The 23,888-nt window shown below is 44.7% G+C and overlaps 1 protein-coding gene across 1 annotated transcript; it reads left to right on the top strand.

Moving 5' to 3' along the window:
* The first annotated feature begins 60 nt into the window (after positions 1-60).
* On the top strand, positions 61-23,211 carry Atp12a (ATPase H+/K+ transporting non-gastric alpha2 subunit). Its single transcript, XM_057786104.1, has 22 exons — positions 61-219; positions 2,079-2,138; positions 3,636-3,836; positions 4,639-4,752; positions 5,645-5,779; positions 5,903-6,020; positions 6,269-6,537; positions 7,550-7,748; positions 7,889-7,998; positions 9,600-9,734; positions 12,382-12,574; positions 14,539-14,714; positions 15,426-15,562; positions 18,287-18,437; positions 19,448-19,616; positions 19,704-19,858; positions 21,306-21,429; positions 21,610-21,755; positions 22,167-22,300; positions 22,399-22,500; positions 22,926-23,017; positions 23,183-23,211. Exons 1-22 carry the CDS (start codon positions 151-153, stop codon positions 23,209-23,211), a joined length of 3,018 nt encoding a protein of 1,005 aa, XP_057642087.1. The 5' UTR covers positions 61-150.
* The last annotated feature ends 677 nt before the right edge of the window (positions 23,212-23,888 follow it).

Raw genomic sequence — 23,888 nt, 5'->3', positions numbered from 1 at the left:
CGGCACCTACTCAAGAAAACCTACCTATCTGGGGCTAATATTGCACCTCTGCTTCTCTTCCAGAAAACATTGGAAATTTATTCTGTGGAGCTCAATGGAACTAAAGATGTCAATCAGACAGACCAGGGAGATGACAAGAAGTTCAAGGAGATGAAGAACAAGGACTCAGAACCCAATAAGGGTCGTGAGAAAGAAGAGCTTAAAAAAGAGCTTGATCTGGTCAGTCCCCTGAAGGCGAAAGGGCCTGGTGTCCCCTGCCACTGAGAACTTGTCTCTATAACCTCCCTCTGGTAAAGAAAAACTGGCCTCGATAGCTTGGGATACCCTGGAAGTCTTCCAACTTCCTTGTTTGTTTGTTGTCCAGAGTGTGATAATATCTTTCCTCATTCTGTCCTGTCCTCCTGTGTCCTCCTGTCGCCACTTATCCTTGTTGACAATTGCCTGTGTTCTGGTTGGAGGCAGTCCCAGACAGGACAGGGAGTTAAAGCCTCTGTTGTAAGCCCAAGAGGCAGAAACCATCCCTCTCGCTTTCAGCTGCTTTCTTGAAACATAACTATCTGCCAATCTTCCATGGGCAAGTAAAAGTAAATGAGCTACAGCCTCCAAATATGGAAAACCAAAGCCATAGGCCTTGTGAGGCTTTATGTGTTCCTGGAAAAACAGCCCCAGGGGTAGAAATACTGGACCTGACCAGGCTCAATCCAAGTCCTTTTCTAGGACTGAGCTGTAACTGGGCACAAACACGCTAGCTCCATGGAAACCACCCCTGTCTCCATTCTCCCTATATAAAATGGGAACTAGTTTGCAAGGTCTGTGAGGGGGAAATGAGCTATGTATTTTAAGTAAGTCTCTCTGAAGGAAGGACTTTGGGTTATTAAACCTGACCTCTTACAAGCTGCCCTGGATGTGAAGGTTAAGATACCCTTTCAGAAAGGCTAAAGGGAACCTGAGATCCAGCTAGATTATCCCTGCAGTCTGTAGGCTAACCTCAAAGCCCAGTGCTTGCTGGGCTACCGTTGGACTGATGTAACTAGGAATGCCTATCTGTTCAGGTTGTGGAGAGAATTAAGTAAGATAGGTCAAGGCCAAGAGCAGCACTAGATAACACATGAAAATAATTATTATGTCCTGTGTGTCTCTAGCATTTAAGACATACCTGTTTTCCTTTAAGATTGCTGCTTGACTATACCTCTATTCTCTCAGAAGCCTGCTAATTTTAAATTTTTATCCATATCTATTTATATTCTCTTTGGAGACAGGATCTTGCTGTGAGGTTCAGATGGACCTGGTACTTGATATGTGGCCCAGCTTGCAATACTCTTGTGCGGGCCTCTTGAGTCCTGAGATTTCAGGCATCAGACATCATGCTCAGCTCTCCCTACAATTATGATGGGAAATTTTTCTTGGAGTACTTTCAATACTGTATAGAAAAATCATTCCCATGGTATTAGCCCATTTTCCTGCTTCATTGTCCTCCCTCCACTTTCTCGGTCCTCCCACAAACGTCCCTCAGTTTGTGACACGATGCTTGGATGCCCTTGAACCTTGATCTCTGTGGCAAACTAGAGCCTTGGAACTAACCCTTCTGAATGGAGAGCCTGTGCTACCCCGATTCTTAGGAGCGCCGAGAGCATCCACAACCACAGCCTGACTCTACTCTCCCTTCCTTCCTGATCTCATCCCGTGGGTCCTTTGGGCTTGCCAATCACCTTCAGCCAGTCTTAGCATCCAGCTCTGAGTGAAGCATCCAACTATCTCATAGATACAAGATGAGGATGCCAGGGCTTGCATGAGGTCAGAGTGTGGCCAGTAGCCATTGCATTGCTCATAGAAACCAAGGATGGGGCCTGGGTGGCAACGGCAAGTGCAGTATGTGCTCACAGAGGTGGATGACAGGGATTCAAGTCAAGGGTCTCCTGCACCAGAGCCTCTACTCCCTGCACAGCCTTCTCTGCTCCTCCCCAACCTTCTTGGCCCTTTCTGCCTGTGCTACTTCCAAAGCTTTCAAAGTGGGTCAAAGTTGGGGTGGAGTCTTTTGGAATGAGGCCATTTACTCCCTTTCCTTTTGTGAATTCCAGGATGACCACCGACTCACTAATACAGAACTGGAGCAGAAATACGGTACAAACATCATTCGGGTAAGTCATCAGGGGAACGATCGTCTGGGGGACAAGCATCCTGACTGTATGAGGAAGAATGCTGGCTTGCGTAGGCTGCGGGTAACTTAGAGCCACACCTGTGAAACTGTCCATTTTCTGGATCCTGAGATAAGCCACTCAGGCTGCTGGAGCTGGCGTGTCTGACCCAAGGCCCCAACCAGGTCCTTTCACTGAGCTAGACGCCCAGGCGTAAACAGCAAAGGAGCTGTGGTCTCCAGAACGATACATACCTTCCTCAAGGTTATAGCCAGAAGCTGTTTATGAAGTAAAATGGTGCATGGAAGTCTTTTTATTGGTGGCTGGGGAGGCCATTGCTAGAAAGAAAGGACCCAGAGTCTCCATCTCAGAGCCCAAGGAACCAGAGCACACTGCACGCCCACAGGACTTTACAAATTCCTCACTACACAATATTGCTTCCTTCTATGAATTCAAATTCAAGTTCAATTTCAAAAGTTTAAGCCTCCTTTTTAAAAGCATTTATTTATTTATTATTTATATTTTGTGAGTGTTTTGACTGCATGTGACCACATACATGCAGTATCTGGAGAGGCCAGAGGAGAGCATTAGGTCCCCTGGAACTGTTACAGATGGTCGTATATCACTACAGGGGTGCTAGCCCAGGTCCTCTGAAAGAGCAACAAGTGATTTTAACCACTGAACTATCTCTCTAGCCCAAGCTTGAACCCCTTGACAGAAAATGAATATTCATTTTTTCAAATGAAAACAAGAAAAAAAAACTTAGTATGTGGTTCACACTGGACTAGCAGTGAGAATAGGTAGATAATCCTATCGTTGACAGAATCTGTGAAAGCAGAAGGCTGGCTGTACTATTAGAAATACAGAAAAGGAGTTCTAGAAAAAAGAGGCAAGGTGAAAGGCAATGATGAGTTAGTAGCTCAGAATCCAGCTTTGCAACAAATATTTAAGTCACTACCTAGCGAAAGCATTAGATCTTAGAGCAGACTCCAAAATGAACAAAAAAAAAGACATATTGCCTCTAGCTTACACATAATTAGAAAGAAAAGATATGCACATGATATGGTCTATGATAGAGAGTTTGCGCCGGGTACAATGGCACATGTGTGTTTCAAAGCACTTGAGAGGCTGAGGCAGGATTGCAAGTTCAAGGTCAGTATGGGTTATAGGTCAGTGTCACAAAATAAAAAGTTAAAAGAGCGTTGGCTATGTAGAAGACTTTCCAAGATCTGAGTGTAAGCCCCGGCACAGTTTTCAAAATATGAAATATTTATTGGAGACAGATGTTTAACCTGATTTAAACATTTTGTAATGTATACATATTACATAACACATGGTACCCCACCAATAAAAACAAAAATAATCTTTGTCCAAAAAAATTTTTTAAAAAGTGGGAATCTGGAGAACGAGGCATCCTTCACTTTCCCAGGGCCCTGGGCAGTTGACAAAACATGAAGACCAACTGTTTGTTTCTCTGTGTGTTTTTCTTGGCTTTTTCAGGGTCTCTCCAGTGTCAAAGCTACAGAACTCCTGGCTCGGGATGGGCCCAATGCCCTTACACCTCCCAAGCAAACTCCAGAGATTATCAAATTCCTCAAGCAGATGGTGGGGGGCTTCTCCATCCTCCTGTGGATAGGTGCCATCTTGTGCTGGATCGCATATGTGATCCAATATGTCAGTGATTCTGCATCCCTTGACAGTGTAAGCAACCATCCTGGGCTCCACTTGGTTAAAAGGAGAAGCAGTCACTAAGCAAGCCTCTCGATGAGCACAGTGCTGGGCTAAATCTATTCTGCCACCCATCAGGCAGTGGTGAACATAGGGAAATCAGGAATTCTCCCAACTGAGAAACAAAGGATGTTTCATTTTCTGATGATATAAGTGTGAATTTTAGAATACAGACAAAACACCTAGTCTGTAATGGAGCAGGGGAATAATGTAGTATTTCTGGAACTCTCTTTCCTCAAAGCCAATCTCTCTCCTTTTCCCATGGAGGGCAGTTATACCGGTTCATACCACAGAACTGATCTGGCTGATACCTTGCTAAGAGAAAGAAACCAGCTGCCAAAAGGTAGATGTTGTAGGAGGTCATTGGTGTTAAATACCAGATAGGCTCAGCTTTGGAGAGCACATCCATGGTCCCCAGGCTGGGCACAGGAGCAAAGAGTGATTGATTGCCAAAGAACATGAGTGACAAGAAGTGTTCTAGATCTCAGATTGGGGTGGGGGCTTGGATGTGTGTCTGTATAAAACAAGATATCTTAATGTTAACACAACATTTGTTTCCTTCATATATATGTCCCATCTTTATTGCCTGCAGGTAATTCTTGGCACTCCTTTTAGCATCTCTGAATTTGTGACTGGTCACATGAGATCAGGCAGGACTTTTGCACTTTGGTGTCACATTGGTAGTCAGACTAGACTGTTTCAGCTTAGGAGTTATTGGGTTAGAGGTTGCTATTCCCATCTGTTTCTCTGACTGCTATCTCTCCTCCCCACCCAGGTCTATTTGGGCGCCATACTTATCTTGGTTGTTATTTTAACGGGGATTTTTGCTTATTATCAAGAAGCCAAAAGCACCAACATCATGGCCAGCTTTAGTAAGATGATCCCCCAGGTGAGTAGGAGCCTCCCAACTCTGGTCTCTTCCTGAATTCTGGCCCCACTCCTTGCTATCTGTCATATCTTGGGCAAATTACTTCTGAATAATGTCTCTGAATTCTAGTTGAAGGGGTTGAGGGGGTCACAGGGCTAAAGTGAGATCGAGGGAAATGTTGCATCTAGGGAAAAGCAGGACAGAACATTAGTCATTGCACAATGTGTTCTGAACCACTTTGGACAGTCACTCAGATGGTTCTAGAATATTTCTCACTGACAGTCAAGGAGATCCATCCAATCTACTCTATTTGTGACTGTATTTCGCTTTCAGAGCTTGTTGCCCTAAATGTTCCTGTGGGGACCAAGTGCCCCTTTCTCCTCCTAGGAATCATTGTATCTATAGCTAGGAAACTTCTTTGGCCCCAGATGGCAGAACCACCAGATAGAAAGGAAGATTCTGGTACAAGAGATGCTTCCTGTAGCACCAAGAAAGGAGCAGAGTACTCAGTCATTAAAGTTCCCCCATCAAGAGGACTAGAGTTATGGCTCAGTGGTTCAGAGCATTGACCACCCTTCCAGAGGATCCAAGTTCAATTTCTAGCACCCACATGGCAGCTCACAAATGTCTGTCACTCTAGTTCCAGGGGACCCAACACTAATAAATATTAAATAAATAAATAATTTCCCCATCTCATATCTGCCAGGCAACGGTAGACTTTTCTGGTTCCAACTACAGACCTTGAAAAAAATTAGTTCTTCACCCCATGTGAAACAGTCTTCAGTTTTAGCCTCACCACTCTGAAAGCCAGGGGTCCCAAGGCCCCCCACTCTGGGGTTTCGTAGGTGCAGACAGTGGAAAGGCAAGTGTGTTTCCCAGGGGCTTAGGCGTCTGCCATGACTTCCTTCCACAGCAAGCTCTTGTCATCCGAGATTCAGAAAAGAAGATCATTCCTGCAGAGCAGCTGGTAGTGGGGGACGTAGTGGAGATTAAAGGAGGAGACCAGATCCCTGCAGACATCAGACTAGTGTTTTCCCAAGGATGCAAAGTGAGTATCCAGGAGCATCTTCCTCAAGGAGCCTGCTGGGAGGTAGCAGGCATTCTCTCCCCACTAAGGAAAAAATAGAGGTTCTCGTAGCTGATTGTGAATTACTTTCGAACTTTCTTTCAGGTAGATAATTCCTCTCTCACTGGGGAATCTGAGCCCCAGGCTCGTTCAACTGAGTTTACCCATGAAAATCCCTTGGAAACAAAGAACATAGGCTTCTATTCCACAACGTGCCTGGAAGGTAAGGCCAGTTGGCTCTCAGGGAAGCATATCTCACTTGCATCAACTCTCTCTCTCTCTCTCTCTGGGCTCCAAGATTTTCGTCTCTCCAGTCCCTGGCTGTAAAGCTTTTCCCAGAAGAAATTCAGAATTGAGGGGACCAGATAACCAATGGTAGCCATTGTGCTGTCATGTGCTGGCTCACTGTGCAGGCCACCAGAGAGAGCTGTGAGCAGAAAGCCCGGAGTAAAATGTTTTCTTTCCCTGTAGGCACGGCAACTGGCATTGTCATCAACACGGGCGACCGCACCATCATTGGTCGCATAGCCTCCTTGGCTTCCGGTGTTGGAAGTGAGAAGACACCCATTGCCATCGAGATCGAGCACTTCGTCCATATCGTGGCAGGGGTGGCTGTGTCCATTGGCGTCATTTTCTTCATCATCGCCATGTGCATGAAGTACTATGTTCTTGACGCCATCATCTTCCTCATCAGCATCATTGTGGCCAATGTACCTGAGGGCCTCCTGGCCACTGTCACTGTGAGTTTTTGCTGCTAGGTAGCCTGCACCGCCACCACCCCTACCCCCCACCCCCCACCCCATCCCCGCACTCTTGGCACCTACCGTTGTGGCTGCAGAACCACTCCTTCTCCCATCTACAGAGCAACACACACACACACACACACACACCAGAGACTACCATGGGACAGACTGAATAGACGGTTTCATTAAAGAATTGTAATGTTTCTAATATCTGGACACATTGTCCTTGAAACTAAATTTTCAGATCTAGCTTAATTCACATAGGTTGTTTCACCCCCTTAACATCTAGAGAAGATGAGCTTTTAACCCCCATTTATAGAATTTCTGGAAGCAATACATTCCTCTGATTTACTTTCTAAAACTCCCTCTCCCCACACCTTCTCTTTATGAAGGCGTTAATGCCTTCCTTACCTAGCCTCAAACTTAGCCATGGCTCTCCTGCCTTCTTTTACCCAGGTCCATCTAATTCAGACCTAGACAAAAGCTCCCTCCTCCCCAAGCTGCTGTGCAGGCCCGTGGGGTGGGGCAGAGGGCTCACATGATAGTCATATAACTACACGAACGATGGCAAAAGACATGCCAAAGACAGGGGAAGAATGTTGTTAAGTTCCAGGTCTCACTCCCTGGTTTGGTTTGGTTTTGCTTTGTTTTGTGGTTCTGAACATGGAGCCCAGCACCTCATGAATGCTAGGCAAGTAATTTACCACACCCCAGCTATTTGAGCTCTCTTTTGAGTTCATGAATTCCAGCCATAGCTCCACGGCCTGTCTTAGCTGCCTGCGGACTTCGGGAGCACTTTCTTCAAAGAAGAGACAAAGTGTTCTATAGTTAATCTTTTTTAAGATTATGGTTAATAGAGCTTTAGGGTGGCTTTCAACTCACTAATCCAGACTTCTTGTTGTAATATCGCCTCTGGTCTAACTGTATCCTGCTCTCTCCCAAAAGTCAGTCCCAGGTACCGGAGTTCAAACTGATTGTCCTCAAGGTATCCTTCTCCCCGTCTTGCCAGGTCACCCTGTCACTGACAGCAAAGAGAATGGCTAAGAAGAACTGCCTGGTGAAGAACCTGGAGGCAGTGGAGACCCTCGGCTCCACTTCCATCATCTGTTCAGACAAGACAGGGACCCTGACCCAGAACAGAATGACTGTGGCTCATTTGTGGTTTGACAATCAGATCTTTGTGGCAGATACAAGCGAAAACCAAACAAGTGAGTTTTGTGGAGGCTTATAGCCCAAAGACAGGGACCAAGCCAAAGGGCTGGCTGAGTCTCTGGTCTTAAACGAAGGGTGTGACTGGGCCAGGGCAGGCCCAGCACCCACATTAACCACTGTTCTTTTTCTGTTCTAGAACAAGCCTTTGACCAAAGTTCTGGGACCTGGGCTTCTTTGTCCAAAATAATAACACTGTGTAACCGAGCGGAGTTCAGGCCGGGCCAGGAAAGTGTCCCCATCATGAAGGTAAAGCTACCGCCATTCTTGGTCTTATGTCACAGGCAGTATGAGGTCACTCTGTGCATTCTACCTGGGTGCTTGAGTCAGGCTCTCCAACTGTGTATAGTTTACCCTGGTAAGAGCAAACCTGACTTATCCTGAGATGAGCAGAAGGTCTTCTTCACTCCCTTGATCACTGAGAAACTATAAGGCCACTTTTGTCACTCTCCCCTGTGCCCAGCCTGGCTTCCAGTCAATAGGCTGTCAAAAAGGTTCTGTTGACATAGTCATTTTGCTTGTCGTTGGGCCAAAGGTTTGGGAAATTATCTTGATTTTTTGTCTAGCTAATGAGCCACAAAGGCCTCCCATGCTTGGTTTGAAATACACACAATCTCGTGCCTCTATGATCATCGGTACCTCGCATCTCAATTGCCAAGCCACTCCTCACTGGCTTCCGAGCTTTTATCCTTCCCCTCCATTCTTTTCATTTGCCACCAATTTTCCTTAAACACTGGTTGAGCACCTAGCTTTGCTCAGTTTTCCTCTGTGGGTCCCTGTTTTCTGCTACTTGAATCTTGACCACAGACGCTTTTCAGGAACCCCCATATCTTACCATACACACCTGTACTTCCACTCTGGCAATCTTCTTTCTAGAAGGCCTTTTCTCCCCCATCATCTGTCTCCTATTCACCTAGGCCATAGCTCAGGAAGCCCCCATTCCTCCACAGAGCTCCCACTAGCGCAGACTTCCCTAGTGCCTGTAGGTGGCACCATTGGTTTGTGTTCTTACCATGGTCCTGGCTCAGTCACGGAGAGTCCTGTGACCTTGTCTCTTCCACTGGTCAAAGCCTGTTGGTTCATCCAAAACAGTCTCAAAAATGCAAATCAAAACAACTCTGAGATTCCATCTTACACCTGTTAAGAATGGCCAAGATCAAAAACTCTGATGATAACTTATGCTGGAGATACTCCTGCATTGCTGGTGGAAGTGCAAGCTGGTATAGCCACTTTGGATATCTGTATGGCAATTTTTCAGATAATTAGGAAACAACCTTCCTCAAGACCCAGCAATACCACTTTTGTGTATATATCCAAAGGATGCTCAATCATACCACAAGGACATGGGCTCAACTATGTTCATAGTAGCATTGTTTGTCATAGACAGAACCTGGAAATAACCTAAATGCTCTTTGAGGATGGATAAGGAAAATGTGGTATATTTACACAATGGAGTACTGTACATCAGAGAAAAATAATGACATCTTAAAATTAGCAGGCAAATGGATAGAGTTAGAAAACAACATATTGAGTGAGGTAACCCAGACCCAAAAAGACAATTATCATATGTACTCACTCATAAGTGATTTTTAAACATAAAGTAAGGAAAATCAGCCTACAAACCACAATCCCAGAGAATTTAGACAACAATGAGGACCCTAAGAGAGACATACATGGATCTGATCTACATGGGAAGTAGTAAAAGACAAGATCTGAGTAAACTGGGAGCAATAAAGACCATGGGAGAGGGCTGACGTGGAGGGGAGAGGCAGGGAGGGGAGCAGAGAAAAATGTATAGCTCAGAAGATCTAGGTGATGAGCCGTAAACACTTTTCTCTTTTGATCCCCAGAGAACTGTGGTCGGAGATGCCTCTGAAACTGCTCTTCTAAAGTTCTCAGAGGTTGTTTTGGGTGACGTGATGGAAATTAGAAAAAGGAACCACAAAGTAGCGGAAATTCCCTTTAATTCTACCAACAAATTTCAGGTGAGTTTTTCTTCCTTTCTTTACACAATCCGTTGTATTCTAGACCATCCCTGGGTTCGAAAGACCTTGGCAGGGTGCGAGGTATGTGAGCGTCTGGTAAACTCAGGTCAGGTTTGCCAGTGTAGTCATTGTCATTGTTCTCTTCTCTTCCTCTTCTTTTAACAACCAAGAAAAGATATAAAGCCAACCTTGAAGTAGGGTAGAGAAACAAAGGTAAAGAGCTTCTTAGGGTCTACTGTTCCTAAGAACAGTGCGCATATCCTACATGCAAGCTCACACAGAGAGAGGGAGCAAGAGGCTCTGAACACTCTCTGAATACATAGCACTGATATCATATTAGAAGTATAAGTCGTCTAGAGATTCTTTAAGGATTGTGGGAAAATGTGCTTATGTCCTGTGTAAACACTATGCCTTGTGATATATTGGGTATGAGGAACACCTTATATTTTAATTGGGCACTGGAGCCAATCTCCTAAGGACCTAAGAACCAACTAAATAAATCACTTATAACTGATCTATAAGGTAGGACCAGTGAATCCAATTTATGGAGTAGGAATAGAACACTTAGGATGTGTTGAGATCACAGTCTCACAGTGTGTGAGTGGCACCAGCCAGTTTTGGCAGTCTCTAGAATCTACAGAGTCTACTGCACAGATTCAGAAATGTCAAACATGCCGCCTGAAGCAAGCTTGTCTGAGACTGCCCTGGAAGAAGACAAGCCCTTCTTGAGGACCAGTCAAATGTTTTATTTTGTTTAGGGTTTTATTCCCACTCTATATGCCATTGCTAGGGTCCTCCTTTCTGCCCACTGCTCAGGAAGAACATGGCCGTCATTGCCTAGTGGCCTTGAACCGCTATATCAATGGCCAGTAATCAATCATATCTATCCTCTTCATTCAGGCCAACAAGTTGCCTGCCCAGTGGGATTTCTTACAGAATCCCATGCTGAGCTGAGGGGTATGGCTTTGACTTTGTGTAACAGTAAAGTATAGACATGCTGGATGATGTCTTCATTGTGTGAGCATGACATGTGCCACCACACCTGGGTCTAGAGCTTTTCTTTGTGGTTCTGGGGATTGAATTGTGTTGTGTGGGGGGGGGGGATGTGGATGTCTCACATGTGTTAGGCAAGTTCTGCCACTGAGCTCGGCCCTACTGTCCAAAAAAATAAAGGTGATAATAGTAACCAACAGGAAGCTCCTTGGTTTGGTTTGGTTGAGTTGGGATGAGTTCTGGTTTGTTAATTGGTTGGTTTTATGTCTTTTCTTGGTCACTGGAAAAAAATGAAACTGGCAAACCTATTTTCCTTCTATCATTTTTAAAAATAATATACATTTCTGATAACTCAGTGTCTAACAACTATTGATTTGGAATCAACTGCTAATCCCAAAGTGGTGGCAAATTTTTTTATATTTTATTTTCTCCAAAAAGATTTCAAAATCTTCCTGTCCTTGAGCATCTGACTCAATGATAGAGTGCTTGCCTAGAATTTACAAAGCCCTGGGTTTAATTCCCAGCATGATAGATAGATAGATAGATAGATAGATAGATAGATAGATAGATAGACAGACAGACACCAAGTCTCTCTGAAATTTTATGTGCTGAGGTACAAGTGGGTATGTCTGCCTGCCTGTCTGACTCTGGGTGGTGCCCACATAACGTGCAGATTTAGCCATTTGATTATTATATACTATGATCTATACATATTTTATTAGGCTGATTATCTTAACAGGATTTTTCTAGACGTAGGCTTGCTGAATCAAGAATATTTGTGTTAAACTTGTGAACTCTGATGCATCACTGGCTTCTAAAGTCTACTTGTAATCATGCCTTCTTCCTCTTCGAATTTCCACCTCTCCATCCTGGGACAGAGAGGCACAGGAATTCCTCCTGGCCTTGGCAGCTCAGCATCTGCAAGTGGCTGCTCAAGGCTGGGGAGATGTCTTAGCGAGCAAAGCACTTGCCTGGCAAACACAAGGACCTGACTTTGATCTACAGAACTCGTGTGCGAAAGCTGGGTCGGGGAGTCAGAGTCAGACAAATCTCTGGAATTTACTGGCCAATGGGCAAACTCCAAGTCAAGGAGAGACCCTCAAAAAACAAGGTGGATGGCACCAAGGAACAAGACCCAAGTTTGTTCTCTACCTTTTATACACACACTCACACACACACACACACGCATTCACACATGACTGTCATACACACATAGGTATGTACACCTGAACACACATATGCACCCAGACATATACATATGTGTGTGCACATGCAAAAGATGGCTGCTCACACTAGCAGGGAGGGGTGAGACAAGAACTCTCGCAATACTTCTGTCCATAGGTTGTTCGGCTGAGGGGTGAACCCAGCCTACTCAAAGAGCCTTAAAGAGCTAGTATCTGTTTGAAATGCAAGCTGCACCCAGTGTGAGTTCCAGCTCAGCATGCCCCTCTGAGTCACCCAAATCTGGGTGTTAGCTTTTTAATTAGTTACAAATGCCAAAGGATAGCCATGCTGGGGGTGCCCTGATTCTTCCTCTTCTTTTACCCTCGGAGGGAAAATTGAAAGAATATGTTTTGCCTGCCTGTCCTATTGTTAACTGGAGGAACCACAGCAAAGATGCCGTATCTAACTGGCCCAATTCATGCCCTCCCAGCTCTCCATACATGAGACAGAGGACCCTAACGACAAGCGCTTCCTCATGGTGATGAAGGGAGCCCCGGAGAGGATCTTAGAGAAGTGCAGCACCATCATGATCAACGGCCAGGAGCAGCCACTGGACAAGAGCTCTGCCGACGCCTTCCACACAGCCTACATGGAGCTGGGAGGTCTGGGCGAGCGTGTGTTGGGTGAGCATGGTAGAACATCTGTGTTCATCTCCTGAGAGGCATGAAGAACTCCCATTAACCAGCAGAGTAGTCATGACAACACAGGGATCATATAAAGAATACAAGGGGCTGGAGTATAGTTCAGTGGTGCTGCATTTGCCTAACATGTGTGAGGTCCTGGGTTCAATCCCCAGCAGTGAGGACAAAAGAAAAGCACATAAACAAGAGAGAAGCATGTAAAGGATTGCTGTAAGATTTCACTGGGAGGAATGGGGTTCATTCCAGACATAGTCAGGGACTTTAGAGAAGTCACATTTTAAATTGGGCCTTGAGTTGCAGTATTTGGGTGGAAGGAGGGGAAAGAATCCACGTGAGACAACTGCAGAGGCTAAGAGGAGGAAGACAGGGATCTCTTTATGCACACAGGGAAGCCAGTGGTCCCTGCAGTACTGCAGGATGGATGAGAGGGAGGAGGTGCAGGAAACAGAATTAGGGAGAGAGATTGGGGCCATCACAAAGAGTTCTTAAATATGTGCCGAGGACCCGGAGTTTTGTCTTACGGTTAGGGGGAGTACTGAAAGTTTTGCCACATGGTGAGCCGGTCAGTCACATCCAGGGTTGGTTGTGGGTCATCCTTGCTAGCAAGAGGAGAGACACTGGGCTCCTTAAGAGGTGGCTGCTTTCATTTCACAGAACAAGGGAGGGGTAGGTATTTGATATAAGCGAGGTGGTGGGAGCGTGAAGAAGGGTCAGGTGATGGCGCTTTGTGAGCCAGCAGATAAGACTCAGCAACTCCTTAGAAAGGAATGGTGACTTCAGGAATGTTTACTTATCTTGGTTTATGAGTAGGGGAAAAGTAACGAAGGAACTGAGACGGGGATATTGGAGGTGGAAGGAACTTTAGCAATTCCACCACTGAAGTGGTGTGATGGGCAGTGTGTTCCACTATCAGAAGCATGGCACCTATTCAGAACTGCAGAACCAGAAATTCACAGCCCAGGGTTTTTGATAAGGTTCGTTAAACACCATAAAAGTGCTTGCCACTTGCCTCGGAATCTGTAGAATGTGTGTTTCCACAGGATATTTGAGTTTGTACAGTAGATAAAATGTGTAAATGAGATGCTAATGATTTAAACACCCTACATAACCCACAGCACCAAGCAATCTTTTCAAAGAAAGATTGGCCCCCAACTGACCAGAGTCGCTCTAGGAACCTCCTGTTTGACCTCTCGGCCTGGTTACTGAGATGTAGGAAGCAGTGAGCCATGGTGATGATTATTTGCTGTAAAAACTGTTGCAAGTCACATGGTCTGGGAGTTCTATCAGACACAGGAATGCCTTTCACCTCCGCCCCAGAGAAAAGGATGGTTCTACCCGGTTACTCCTAGTCTCAGCTTAATTAGGGCTGAATTTTCTACCACTCCCCCAAAGACCCAGGGTTGTTTCTTTCCATGTGCTTGTTTATTTTCCTGAAATGGTTTCCTCACTCCAGCCTTCCTTCTTTAGAAAACATCCCTGCTCTGTTCTGACGTGCAGCTCCATGCTACGGTTCATGCCGTGTTTAATGTCTTCAGTTGTTAGTCTCACCACTAACCGGAGACATCTTCAGAAATAAAACATGTCTTACTGGACTTATCTTGGTTGTTACATCTCTAAAGCATAGCATAGAACACCTGACAGGCCCACAGGACATTACTTTTGGATGGAATTGGATGAAGTAGGTCTTTCTTTAAAAACATGCATTATGGAATTGAAGGGATTAAACAACTGTTGGTACACACTGTATATTGGTAAAATAGTAAATGACTGAGTGTATATCATCATGTCATCTCCTTCCTGCTTTTGGCTCAGACCTAGCTGCTCACACATGCTAAACATGTCCTCCACCACCAAACCACACAACAATCCCCCACCCCCCACAACTCTTCATCCTCTGTCATACTTAATCCTGGTTTCACTAACTCCAACATGATTGCCCCTTCCAGGTTTCTGCCACCTCTACCTGCCAGCAGATGAGTTTCCCCAAACCTACCCATTTGATGTAGACACCATAAACTTTCCCACTTCCAACCTCTGCTTTGTGGGGCTTCTGTCCATGATTGATCCCCCTCGGTCCACTGTCCCAGATGCAGTCACCAAGTGTCGGAGTGCAGGGATCAAGGTGAGTGTTCTTTTCCTCTCTATCTATATATTATATCCCTTTCTAAGAAAAAATTACCATGGGAGTCTTTAGTTCTCTTCAAATGAGCATCGTAATTCTCAACTTGGACCTCTTCCTTCACTCTGCTAAGATCTCGGGAACTGTCCTCAAAAAGCAAGACAGTGTCTGTGGGGATGAACCAACGCAGTACCTACAGAGAGAAGAACTTGCCAGTGCTGTGAATTAGACCTTATATTGTCCTGGACTATGATAGAAAATAAAGGGTTTTAATACTTTATTTTCCATAATCCATTTGCCTTCATGATATAGAAGTTACATATGAATTTTATTAATAATCCATTTATCTTCATGATATGGAAGTTACATATGAATTTTATTACCATGTTAGCATTAAGAAAGACTGTTAAAGCAGCACGAGACTGTCTCTAGGAGACACGTATAGACCCTTTTACAAAGGAAATTATAACAAAGGGGAAGACTTCTTCTGGCATCAGGGGGGCATATGAAAGAAGCCTGGGCAAAAGGGAGTCCAGACAGGACCAGTGCCTTCTTTAGAAACAGTAGCGTCTGAGATCCAGAATTTCTCATAAGCAAAATCACAGCACTCTCCAGGTCCTTTGAGAGTAGGCAGTATCTTAGTAAATATTGACCTACAACCCCTACTTAGCCAGCAAAGCCATTACCCACGAGTTTCTGTGTTCTGTGTCCTAGGTTATTATGGTTACAGGTGATCATCCTATCACAGCCAAAGCCATTGCCAAGAGCGTAGGAATCATATCAGCCAACAATGAGACAGTGGAAGACATCGCAAAACGCCGCGGTATTGCTGTGGAGCAAGTCAACAAAAGGTAACCACAGAACTAACGGAGCAGAAAGTCAAGTTCTTACCCACTGGGCCCTGCTGACTCTAAAGAGTTTTCCTAGTGGGATCAAATTTCCCTTTTGACTAATGCCTTCTCAGGGTAGAGCTATGTTGTCATGATTTATAATTTACATTCATTCGTTCACTGAAAATTTTATTGAGTATCTGGTTCATGACAAGCACTGCATTGCTATCCTTGTCTGGTATTTCAAAATTCAATGAAGTAAAGTTGGGTGTAGCTTAACAATAAGCTATGCCCTATATAAAATGTAATTTTAATTGTTGCTGAATATCCAAGAGTATGTCCAAAGAAATTAGTATAGCATCACTAGGCAAGATGATCTTATAAGTCCTGCATCATTGACTAAAAATATTGTACAGCACAGGACAGAGATCTGCAAATTTTATGCCTCAGCTAAGAAAAGAAAAACAAAGAGCAGATGAAATCACTTGCTATTGATCCAGCTGTAGGATTAAGGATATTGAGAATCCTGGTTTCATACATCTTAGGTATTTATTTGCATATTCAGTTGACTTCATAACATGTAGCCATACAAACATACTCTGCTTTTCTGCTTGTCAGAATGGAAGCTTTATTCTGTCAATCATGTCTGTCTTTTGCTCATTTATTCACTTATTCACTTATCTATTAATTCTTTCAACACTTAGTTGTTGCCTTCAGGCTATATGCCAGACACTAGAACACTGTCCCACCAGTGAGAAACTTTCCATTAACCTAGGAGAGGGGCCAAGGTGGGGCATGGAGAATGGTTTAATGAGGAGACACACAGGGAAGGAGCTGCCTAGACCTGGAATGACATAATGAGTCAAAGACTTCAGAGTGGTGGGTCAAATAGAATGTCACCAGTTGGACCATCTTTCATGCATCCAGGGAGAAAGGAAAGAACGATGACTTAGATTGCCTAGGCACTTAGGCCTGGTAGGAACACACAGCTGCCAGGTGATAATAATTACTAGGTAGGGTACAACAGTGACAGTCTCTGGGCACAGCAACAATTGCCCAAAACCAAGCCTTGCTATCACTCCTTTGTTTAAATAAGCAGCCCTCTGCCAAAACTGGGATGGGGCCTGTTTATTTCTTTAGAACAGTCAGTAAGCGGCCGACACTTTTATGGCAGTCACCACACTGACCAGGAGGGAAATGGATTATTTGTTTATTTGGTTTGTTTGTTTACTTTGTCAGACCTAGACTAGTGCTCTGTCACAAAGCCACGTGACATCCCCAGCACAAGTGTACACTTTTTGTCAATATTTTTATTTATCCGCTTTCTCAGCTCTGACTCCATAGCCACACATTCAAGCGGCTGTAAGAAGGAAGGAAATACTCTTCCTTCTTATCTTGCCTTGATATACTTTTTGAAAATACATTTTCGTTAGTTCTTTGAGAATGTGCATACAATGTATTTTGAGGCATATTTGCTTCCCGGTCCCCCAACTCCTCCCAGATTTACCCCACATCCTCTTTCAATTTCTTGTCCTTTAATGTTGAGTTTAATCTGTGCTACCAAAGAGCTAGAATTCTAGAATTTGGTGTCAACAAGAAAAACAAATGTGAAAATCTGCAAACTTACAAGACATTAAAAAAAAAAAGGCATGCAATGTTTTGTTTCTACCTAACGTAAGCTGAGATTCGAAAGCTAAAACATGAAGTATTAGTTAAGGGACGCTCAAGTGAGAAACGCCCATTCCTGGAAAGGGAGACAAGCATAGAGACCTTAAAGTAGTGGAAGCATTAGCGCCTCAGAACCAAAAGAGGCCGGTGGGTGCAAGAGGAGAACCCAAGATGCTAGGAAGGTCAACAGCTCAAACTGCACTTGACCTTGTCGGCCACATTTGACCTTCAAGGCTGCACTTGGCCTTATTGGCAAGCCAATAAAGGATCCTGGGGTCTGCTCAGGGACTAGCTAGGACTCTGATGAAGAGTTCATCAGAAGAGTAGCACATTTTATCTGTATAATCAAGAGTCCCCAGAGAAACAATTCTCAAACTGGGGGTTGAACCCCCTTTGGGGCTTGAACGACCCTTTCACAGGGGTCACCTAAGGCCACCAGAAAACACAGATATTTACGTTATCATTCATAGCAATAGCAAAATTAGAGTTATGAAGTAACAGTTGGGGGGGGGCAGTCACCACAACATGAGGAACTGTATTAAAGGGTTTCAGCATTAGGAAGGTTGTGAACCACGGCCCAAGAGCCTTATTTTTATAGTCAGTGGGTAATGGTTGTGCTCCAAGACTTCAGTAAACTATTCTCCCAACTTAGCACACTGTACACAGTGGGCTTCTATAATCCCGAAACAACAAAAGGGCACCTTATCTATGCGTATAGGCATAAGGGGAATCTAGACACCAGAACATAAGAACACGGTTTGTGTGTGTTTGTTCTGTGTTGCTGGCGACCAGACCTAGGGCTTAGTGAATATTTCAGCAAGCTTTTTATCTCTGAGCTCTGTACTCATCCCAAAGAGGCAATTTTCTGCTCTTCCTTGTGTAGTAAAGCATTGCCCCAGGGAATCAACATTTCTCACCCATTTCTAGAAGGAAAAGGCTAGTTGACATTTTATTCCCATTATTATAGACTAATAGGAAATGGTCTCCTGTTTTAGAAAAACAGAAACCAGGCACAGAACTGGGTTTCAACACAAGAGCTGGCCTTTGGCTTCACCCTGTCTCTTCTGGCCTTCCTAGAGAAGCGAAAGCCGCTGTGGTGACAGGCATGGAACTGAAGGACATGACACCGGAACAACTGGATGACCTTTTAACCAACTACCAAGAAATTGTATTCGCCCGGACATCGCCCCAGCAGAAGCTGATCATCGTGGAGGGCTGTCAGAGGCAGGTGTGTCAGCAGCAGCTCCCAGATGACTGGAAAGGCCTGGTTACCCACTGGGAAGTGTGGCACCGATATCGGGAGGACGGGCGTTCTTTCCGCCTCTGAGATCACCCCATAGCCATGCAGTCTGTCTTTCTTTACTATATCACAAGAACATGGGCTCTGATTGAGAAGCCACTCAAGCACTTGCCGCTGTGGTAGAATACAGATAGAGAGAGATTTTCTAAATGTAAATATATATAACAAAGGAAGTGAGACGTAAGAAATGGTCGTTCCTTCATAACTACGGGGGAGTAGTTTCTGGAACTCCCACAAGTACAAAACACACCATTGCTCTAATTGTATTTATAAAATTAACTAATATTTGTATAGAGGGTACTCAGATTCCATGTATTTTAAATCATCTCCAGATGATTCATAGTACCTAGTATAATGTCAGTGCCGCATAAACACCAGATAGTTCATATTGCTTGGAGGAAATAATGTCAAGAAAATCTGTGCATGTTCACTATACAGGCAATTTTCTTTTTCCAATATTTCTGAGTTTTTTTTTGTCTCTGTCTGTCTGTCTCTCTTTCTCCTTTTGTTTATTGAGTCAAGGTTTCCCTGTGTATCCCCGGCTGGCTTCAAACTCACAATCTTCCTGCCTCGACTTTTCATGCACTGTAAGCATAAGCAAGCATATGCCACCACAGCCAGTTTGGTTTTGTTCTCCAAAATTTTTCTAAATTTGGGTGGTTGGATCTGTGCGTTCAGAACCCCTCAACATGTAAGACTAACCCTGTGAAACACCTCTTTGTTCGGGAATGCGTGCTGGAGATTTTGTTTTATTTCTTCATTTGCGTAGTCTGTGTCAGTTTCTAAGATTGTCCATCTTTATCTTTCCTTCCCAAAGAGACCTTCATTTTGGCTCCAGTAGTTCTCCAGCCTCAAGACAAAAGATGTAGGGGTGCTTCCTGGTGGACCCGTGGTCCCCTCACTTGCCTCATTCTTGTTTTCTCACCGGGTCCCCACAGGATGCGGTTGTAGCTGTGACAGGTGACGGTGTGAATGACTCTCCAGCCCTCAAGAAGGCAGACATCGGGATTGCTATGGGCATAGCAGGTTCTGACGCCGCTAAAAATGCAGCGGACATGGTCTTGCTAGACGACAACTTTGCGTCTATAGTCACAGGGGTGGAGGAAGGTGAGTAAGGTTTCAGGGTGCCATCCTGATAGCCCGGTTTCCTGGGGGACTAGAAGCAAGTCCTATAAAGAGACACATCTTCCCTAGGTCGCCTGATCTTTGACAACCTGAAGAAAACCATTGCCTATACCCTGACCAAGAACATCGCTGAGCTCTGCCCCTTTTTGATCTACATCGTTGCTGGGCTTCCCCTGCCCATTGGCACCATTACGATCCTATTCATCGACTTGGGCACAGACATTGTAAGTGCTACTAAGAGACCTGGTAATAACCCCAGGGATATAAAGATCATACCTGTTGCCTCCAAGAGCCACATGATGAACAAAATCAATGCTTCTCATACGTCTGTTCTATGGGGCCATTTCTCCATCTTTAGTGAGCTTACACGTGACACTCATTCTATGGGTCCACAGGCCATGCTTCCCAGCAATAGACTAGAGATATCGGTCAAGTGTTTGGAAATGAAAATTATTTCATTCCAGAATAAGACTGTTAAGATAAGAATCAGGGCTAAGGATAGAGCTCAGTGGGCTTGATCTCCAGTACTGATTTTTTCATTCTTTTAAAGACATGGTTTTGGCTCTCTCAAAGAATATGCATTCATCAGATTCAACTCCTATGGTTTGGAGAAGCAATCACACAATAATACTCTGGGGAGAGGAAGCATCTTGAGGTGACAGCCCACAGTCACCCCATGCTAAGTTAGAGGACAGTGAACCGAAAGGGCCTCTCTAAACACACAATGAAATAGTGGACTTGGTTTTTGCTGTTCTTTAGTTGGGGCTCTAGCAGGGATATATTGAGTCTCTTTATCCGGCATTTTCAGAGTTTTGTTGTTATTTCCAACAGTCATTCATCTAAGACTCTCCTCTTACAGCCTGTATCCATTTTTAAAAAAGCTTCACAAAAGACCCCATATGACTCTGGCTTAACCAGGCCAAGGAGGAAAAGAAAAACAGCAGAGGGCAAGTCAAAGTCACAGTCCAAAGCGGCCCTGGCCATGGCCTCACTCCCTACGTCTATATAGTACCTAGATATGATCCCTGCTTTATGAGGAAAATAAAAGATTTTTGTCTTTGAGGGGAGAACCGAAATACCCATCCTAAAAGAGAATGCATCCATATTCCAACATCCCAAGCCCTTCTACATTTGCTCATTTTCTCAGCCTGCAATGATTCTCCAAGCGTGAGCCAGGTTTGAAATACAAATTCTCTAGCCAAGCCCATACCACTGCATCGGGACATCTGGATGTAGGAATAGTCTGTCTTTTAAGGGATTTCTTAGTGGTAGAACCTGCAAAAGCACCACTATTCTGCCACATTGCTTTGTGGTCTGGACACATGCCAAAGGGGAAGGACGATGTTTTATGTTATAACTGGCTCTATCTAGAATTACCAGGTGGTTTGAAAAAGCAGATGGACTTTTTTTTTTTAACCCACGGCTTCGCTTGTGCTTCTAGTTAGCATCATGGTGCCACTGACAACATCCTCAACTCAAAAACACAAACTGATTTTTAAAGATGGAGGCTTGTAAATCCCAAGTAGGCAATGCACCCTTGTCATCTGCACCCTGGATGCACCCCCATTCCCCATCTCTACCACCCATTTACTCCCACCTCTGGTCCCCCCACCTTGCTCACTATCACTCTCTTTCCAGAGTTCCATTTCATGGGGGTCTTTCCTTCTCTAGATTCCCTCCATAGCCTTGGCCTATGAAAAAGCTGAAAGTGACATTATGAATAGGAAACCTCGCCACAAGAAGAAAGACAGATTGGTGAACCAGCAGCTTGCTATCTACTCTTACCTGCACATTGGTATGAGGAGGGTGTATTATCGTTGGCCATCCCCCTACCCATGGCTCATTATGCAAGAACCCTCCCAAATAACACATTCCAGTCCTAGGCAGGGGAGGAGGACTGCTCGGAAGAGCACTAGAACAAGGCGGCCCTCTGGGCCCAACACAGCACTCACATCTTGATCTTTGACTTTTTCAGGTCTCATGCAAGCCCTAGGCGCTTTCCTCGTCTATTTCACTGTCTATGCACAGCAGGGCTTTTGGCCCACCTCTCTCATCAACCTGAGGGTAGCATGGGAAACAGATGATATAAATGACTTGGAAGATAGCTACGGGCAGGAATGGGTGAGTCGGGAGTCCTTCCACCACCTGGCCCTCCTCTCTTCTCAGTGCCCACCCACCCTGTCATTGAACCTCCACTCCCCTGAATGGTCTTGATGAGACAGCCTTGGATGCTACTCGGTTAATAAGTCTGGAAGACCTCTGGTGACAATGGGGTCTTTGGGGAAGACACCTGGTCTCTCAAACTCACTTTGCATTAGTTCGGCAGTCGGTGTGGAAGCATAACCAAGCCAACCCCCACAATAGGGTAGCATAAGCTAGTTTCTTTCCCTTACCATCTATGTAAAGAGAATGTCTCTCTGAACACAAGGAGACAGTCTATGATGAATCTGGGTGGAGTGGGGAAAGAGGGTCAGATTTCAGTTTTCCTCTGGGAGGGTTCTCATGGTCTCATCCGTCTCTACCTCTTGACAGACAAGGTATCAGAGAAAATACCTAGAATACACAGGTTATACGGCTTTCTTTGTTGCCATCATGATCCAACAAATTGCAGATCTGATCATCAGGAAAACCCGGAGGAATTCCATCTTCCAGCAGGGGCTCTTCAGGTACCTCCATGTCTGACCTAACTGTGGCACAGTCTTCTGGGTGCATGACCATAGACACATGTAAATTCCACATCTGTTTGCTTCTGTGTGTTTTCCAGAAATAAAGTCATCTGGGTGGGGATCGCCTCACAGATCATTGTGGCGCTGGTCCTGTCCTACGGTCTCGGGAGTGTTACAGCCCTGAGTTTCACCATGCTCAGGTGAGTTGCCCTTCAGTGGGATTATGTAGGACACCAGCTTCTACTTCAAGCTATCACAATCTGAATAAATGCAAGGGTTCCCATGGGCTCTTCCTCCAATCTTCCCAAAGAGATTAAATCGACCCCCAAACTATGGGAACCCATCCCTTGACCTTCCTATTTCTCAAAGGAAAAAAAAAGCATTCTCTAGGCCTAACTGGACCATCGCCACTCTCATCCAACAGGGATCCTCAAAGGCCAATGCCACTTTTAGCAGTCCCATCTTGGGTTAAGTAAGGCCTGTCTTGTGTGATGTAACATATTTGATATTTCTAGTGAGGCAGGGAAAATTAAGAGAAAGCTCCTGCCCCTGCCTCCGCTATTGGCCAGGGTCTGGGTTATCTCCTTGGACAAGCCAGGGCTCACTTTCCTTCTTTTGTTTGCAGGGCTCAGTACTGGTTTGTGGCTGTGCCGCATGCCATTTTGATTTGGGTATATGACGAGATGCGAAAACTCTTCATCAGGCTCTACCCTGGAAGTGAGTATTGAGGAAAATGAATTATGTTTTTGTTTTGCTGAGCTGGAAACCAGACCAGTTGTGCAGGGCAAGCGCCTGGTCAATGAAGTACACCCCCATGACTGCTGATACTTGGACACCACCTCCCACAGGCTATTTCTGATTTATCCTTCTCTACCTCCACAGGCTGGTGGGATAAGAACATGTATTATTGAGACCATGTCGCTCACAGATCTCCTAGAGGCATGTCAGAGATGTTCTTCTTCATGTCTGGCTACTCCCCAGGAGGCTTCTGCACAATGTGAATGCTGTCAAATCCCATACAAGAGGGACTTTCCTACAGAAAACTGTATGAAGCATACATTATGTTTTGTATTTTAAAGCTGAGATTTAACTGTTTATGTAGAATTTTTGTCTCTATGTCTGCCTCCTTATTTTAAATTATGTGAAATTCAGATAGCAGCACAGGGAAGAATGTATTTATATGTATATAAGACTCACTGTGTTAAATAACTTTGTATGGTCAAGGTGTGTACTGGATCTGCCTTAGGCTAGGATATGATTCTTCAAGTCTCACTTTCTTGTCTTTCTTTGTTGTTGTTGTTTGAGACAGGGTTTCTCTGTGTAGCCCTGGTTATCCTGGAACTCAGTATCTAGACCAGGCTGGTCTCAAACTCTGAGATCCACCTGCCTCTGCCTCCTGAGTGCTGGGATTAAAGGCGTGCGCCACCACCACTTTTCTTAGGCCTCACTTTCTTAACCTCATAGAGGCCTAACAAACCCTCCTAAATCTACCCAACACACTTTTTGCTTACTGGAATTTAAAATCATCGGAGGGTACCTGTGACTTAAATAGTGATATTTATTTCTGGTAAAACATTGCCATGCACTC

This window comes from Chionomys nivalis, chromosome 12 (assembly GCF_950005125.1).
Source record: "Chionomys nivalis chromosome 12, mChiNiv1.1, whole genome shotgun sequence".
Lineage (NCBI taxonomy): Eukaryota > Metazoa > Chordata > Mammalia > Rodentia > Cricetidae > Chionomys > Chionomys nivalis.
Note: the sequence above shows the minus strand (reverse complement) of the source record. Positions and strands in the feature narration are given on the sequence as shown.

What these genes read in the sequence shown, in the direction of transcription:
- Atp12a (XM_057786104.1), top strand. Translation starts at nt 151, where the DNA reads ATGAAGAACAAGGACTCAGAACCCAATAAGGGTCGTGAGAAAGAAGAG. An exon ending in GCCTCCTGGCCACTGTCACT is followed by an intron (nt 6,538 to 7,549) that starts GTGAGTTTTTGC and finishes CCGTCTTGCCAG; the next exon opens with GTCACCCTGTCACTGACAGC. An exon ending in ATTCTACCAACAAATTTCAG is followed by an intron (nt 9,735 to 12,381) that starts GTGAGTTTTTCT and finishes ATGCCCTCCCAG; the next exon opens with CTCTCCATACATGAGACAGA.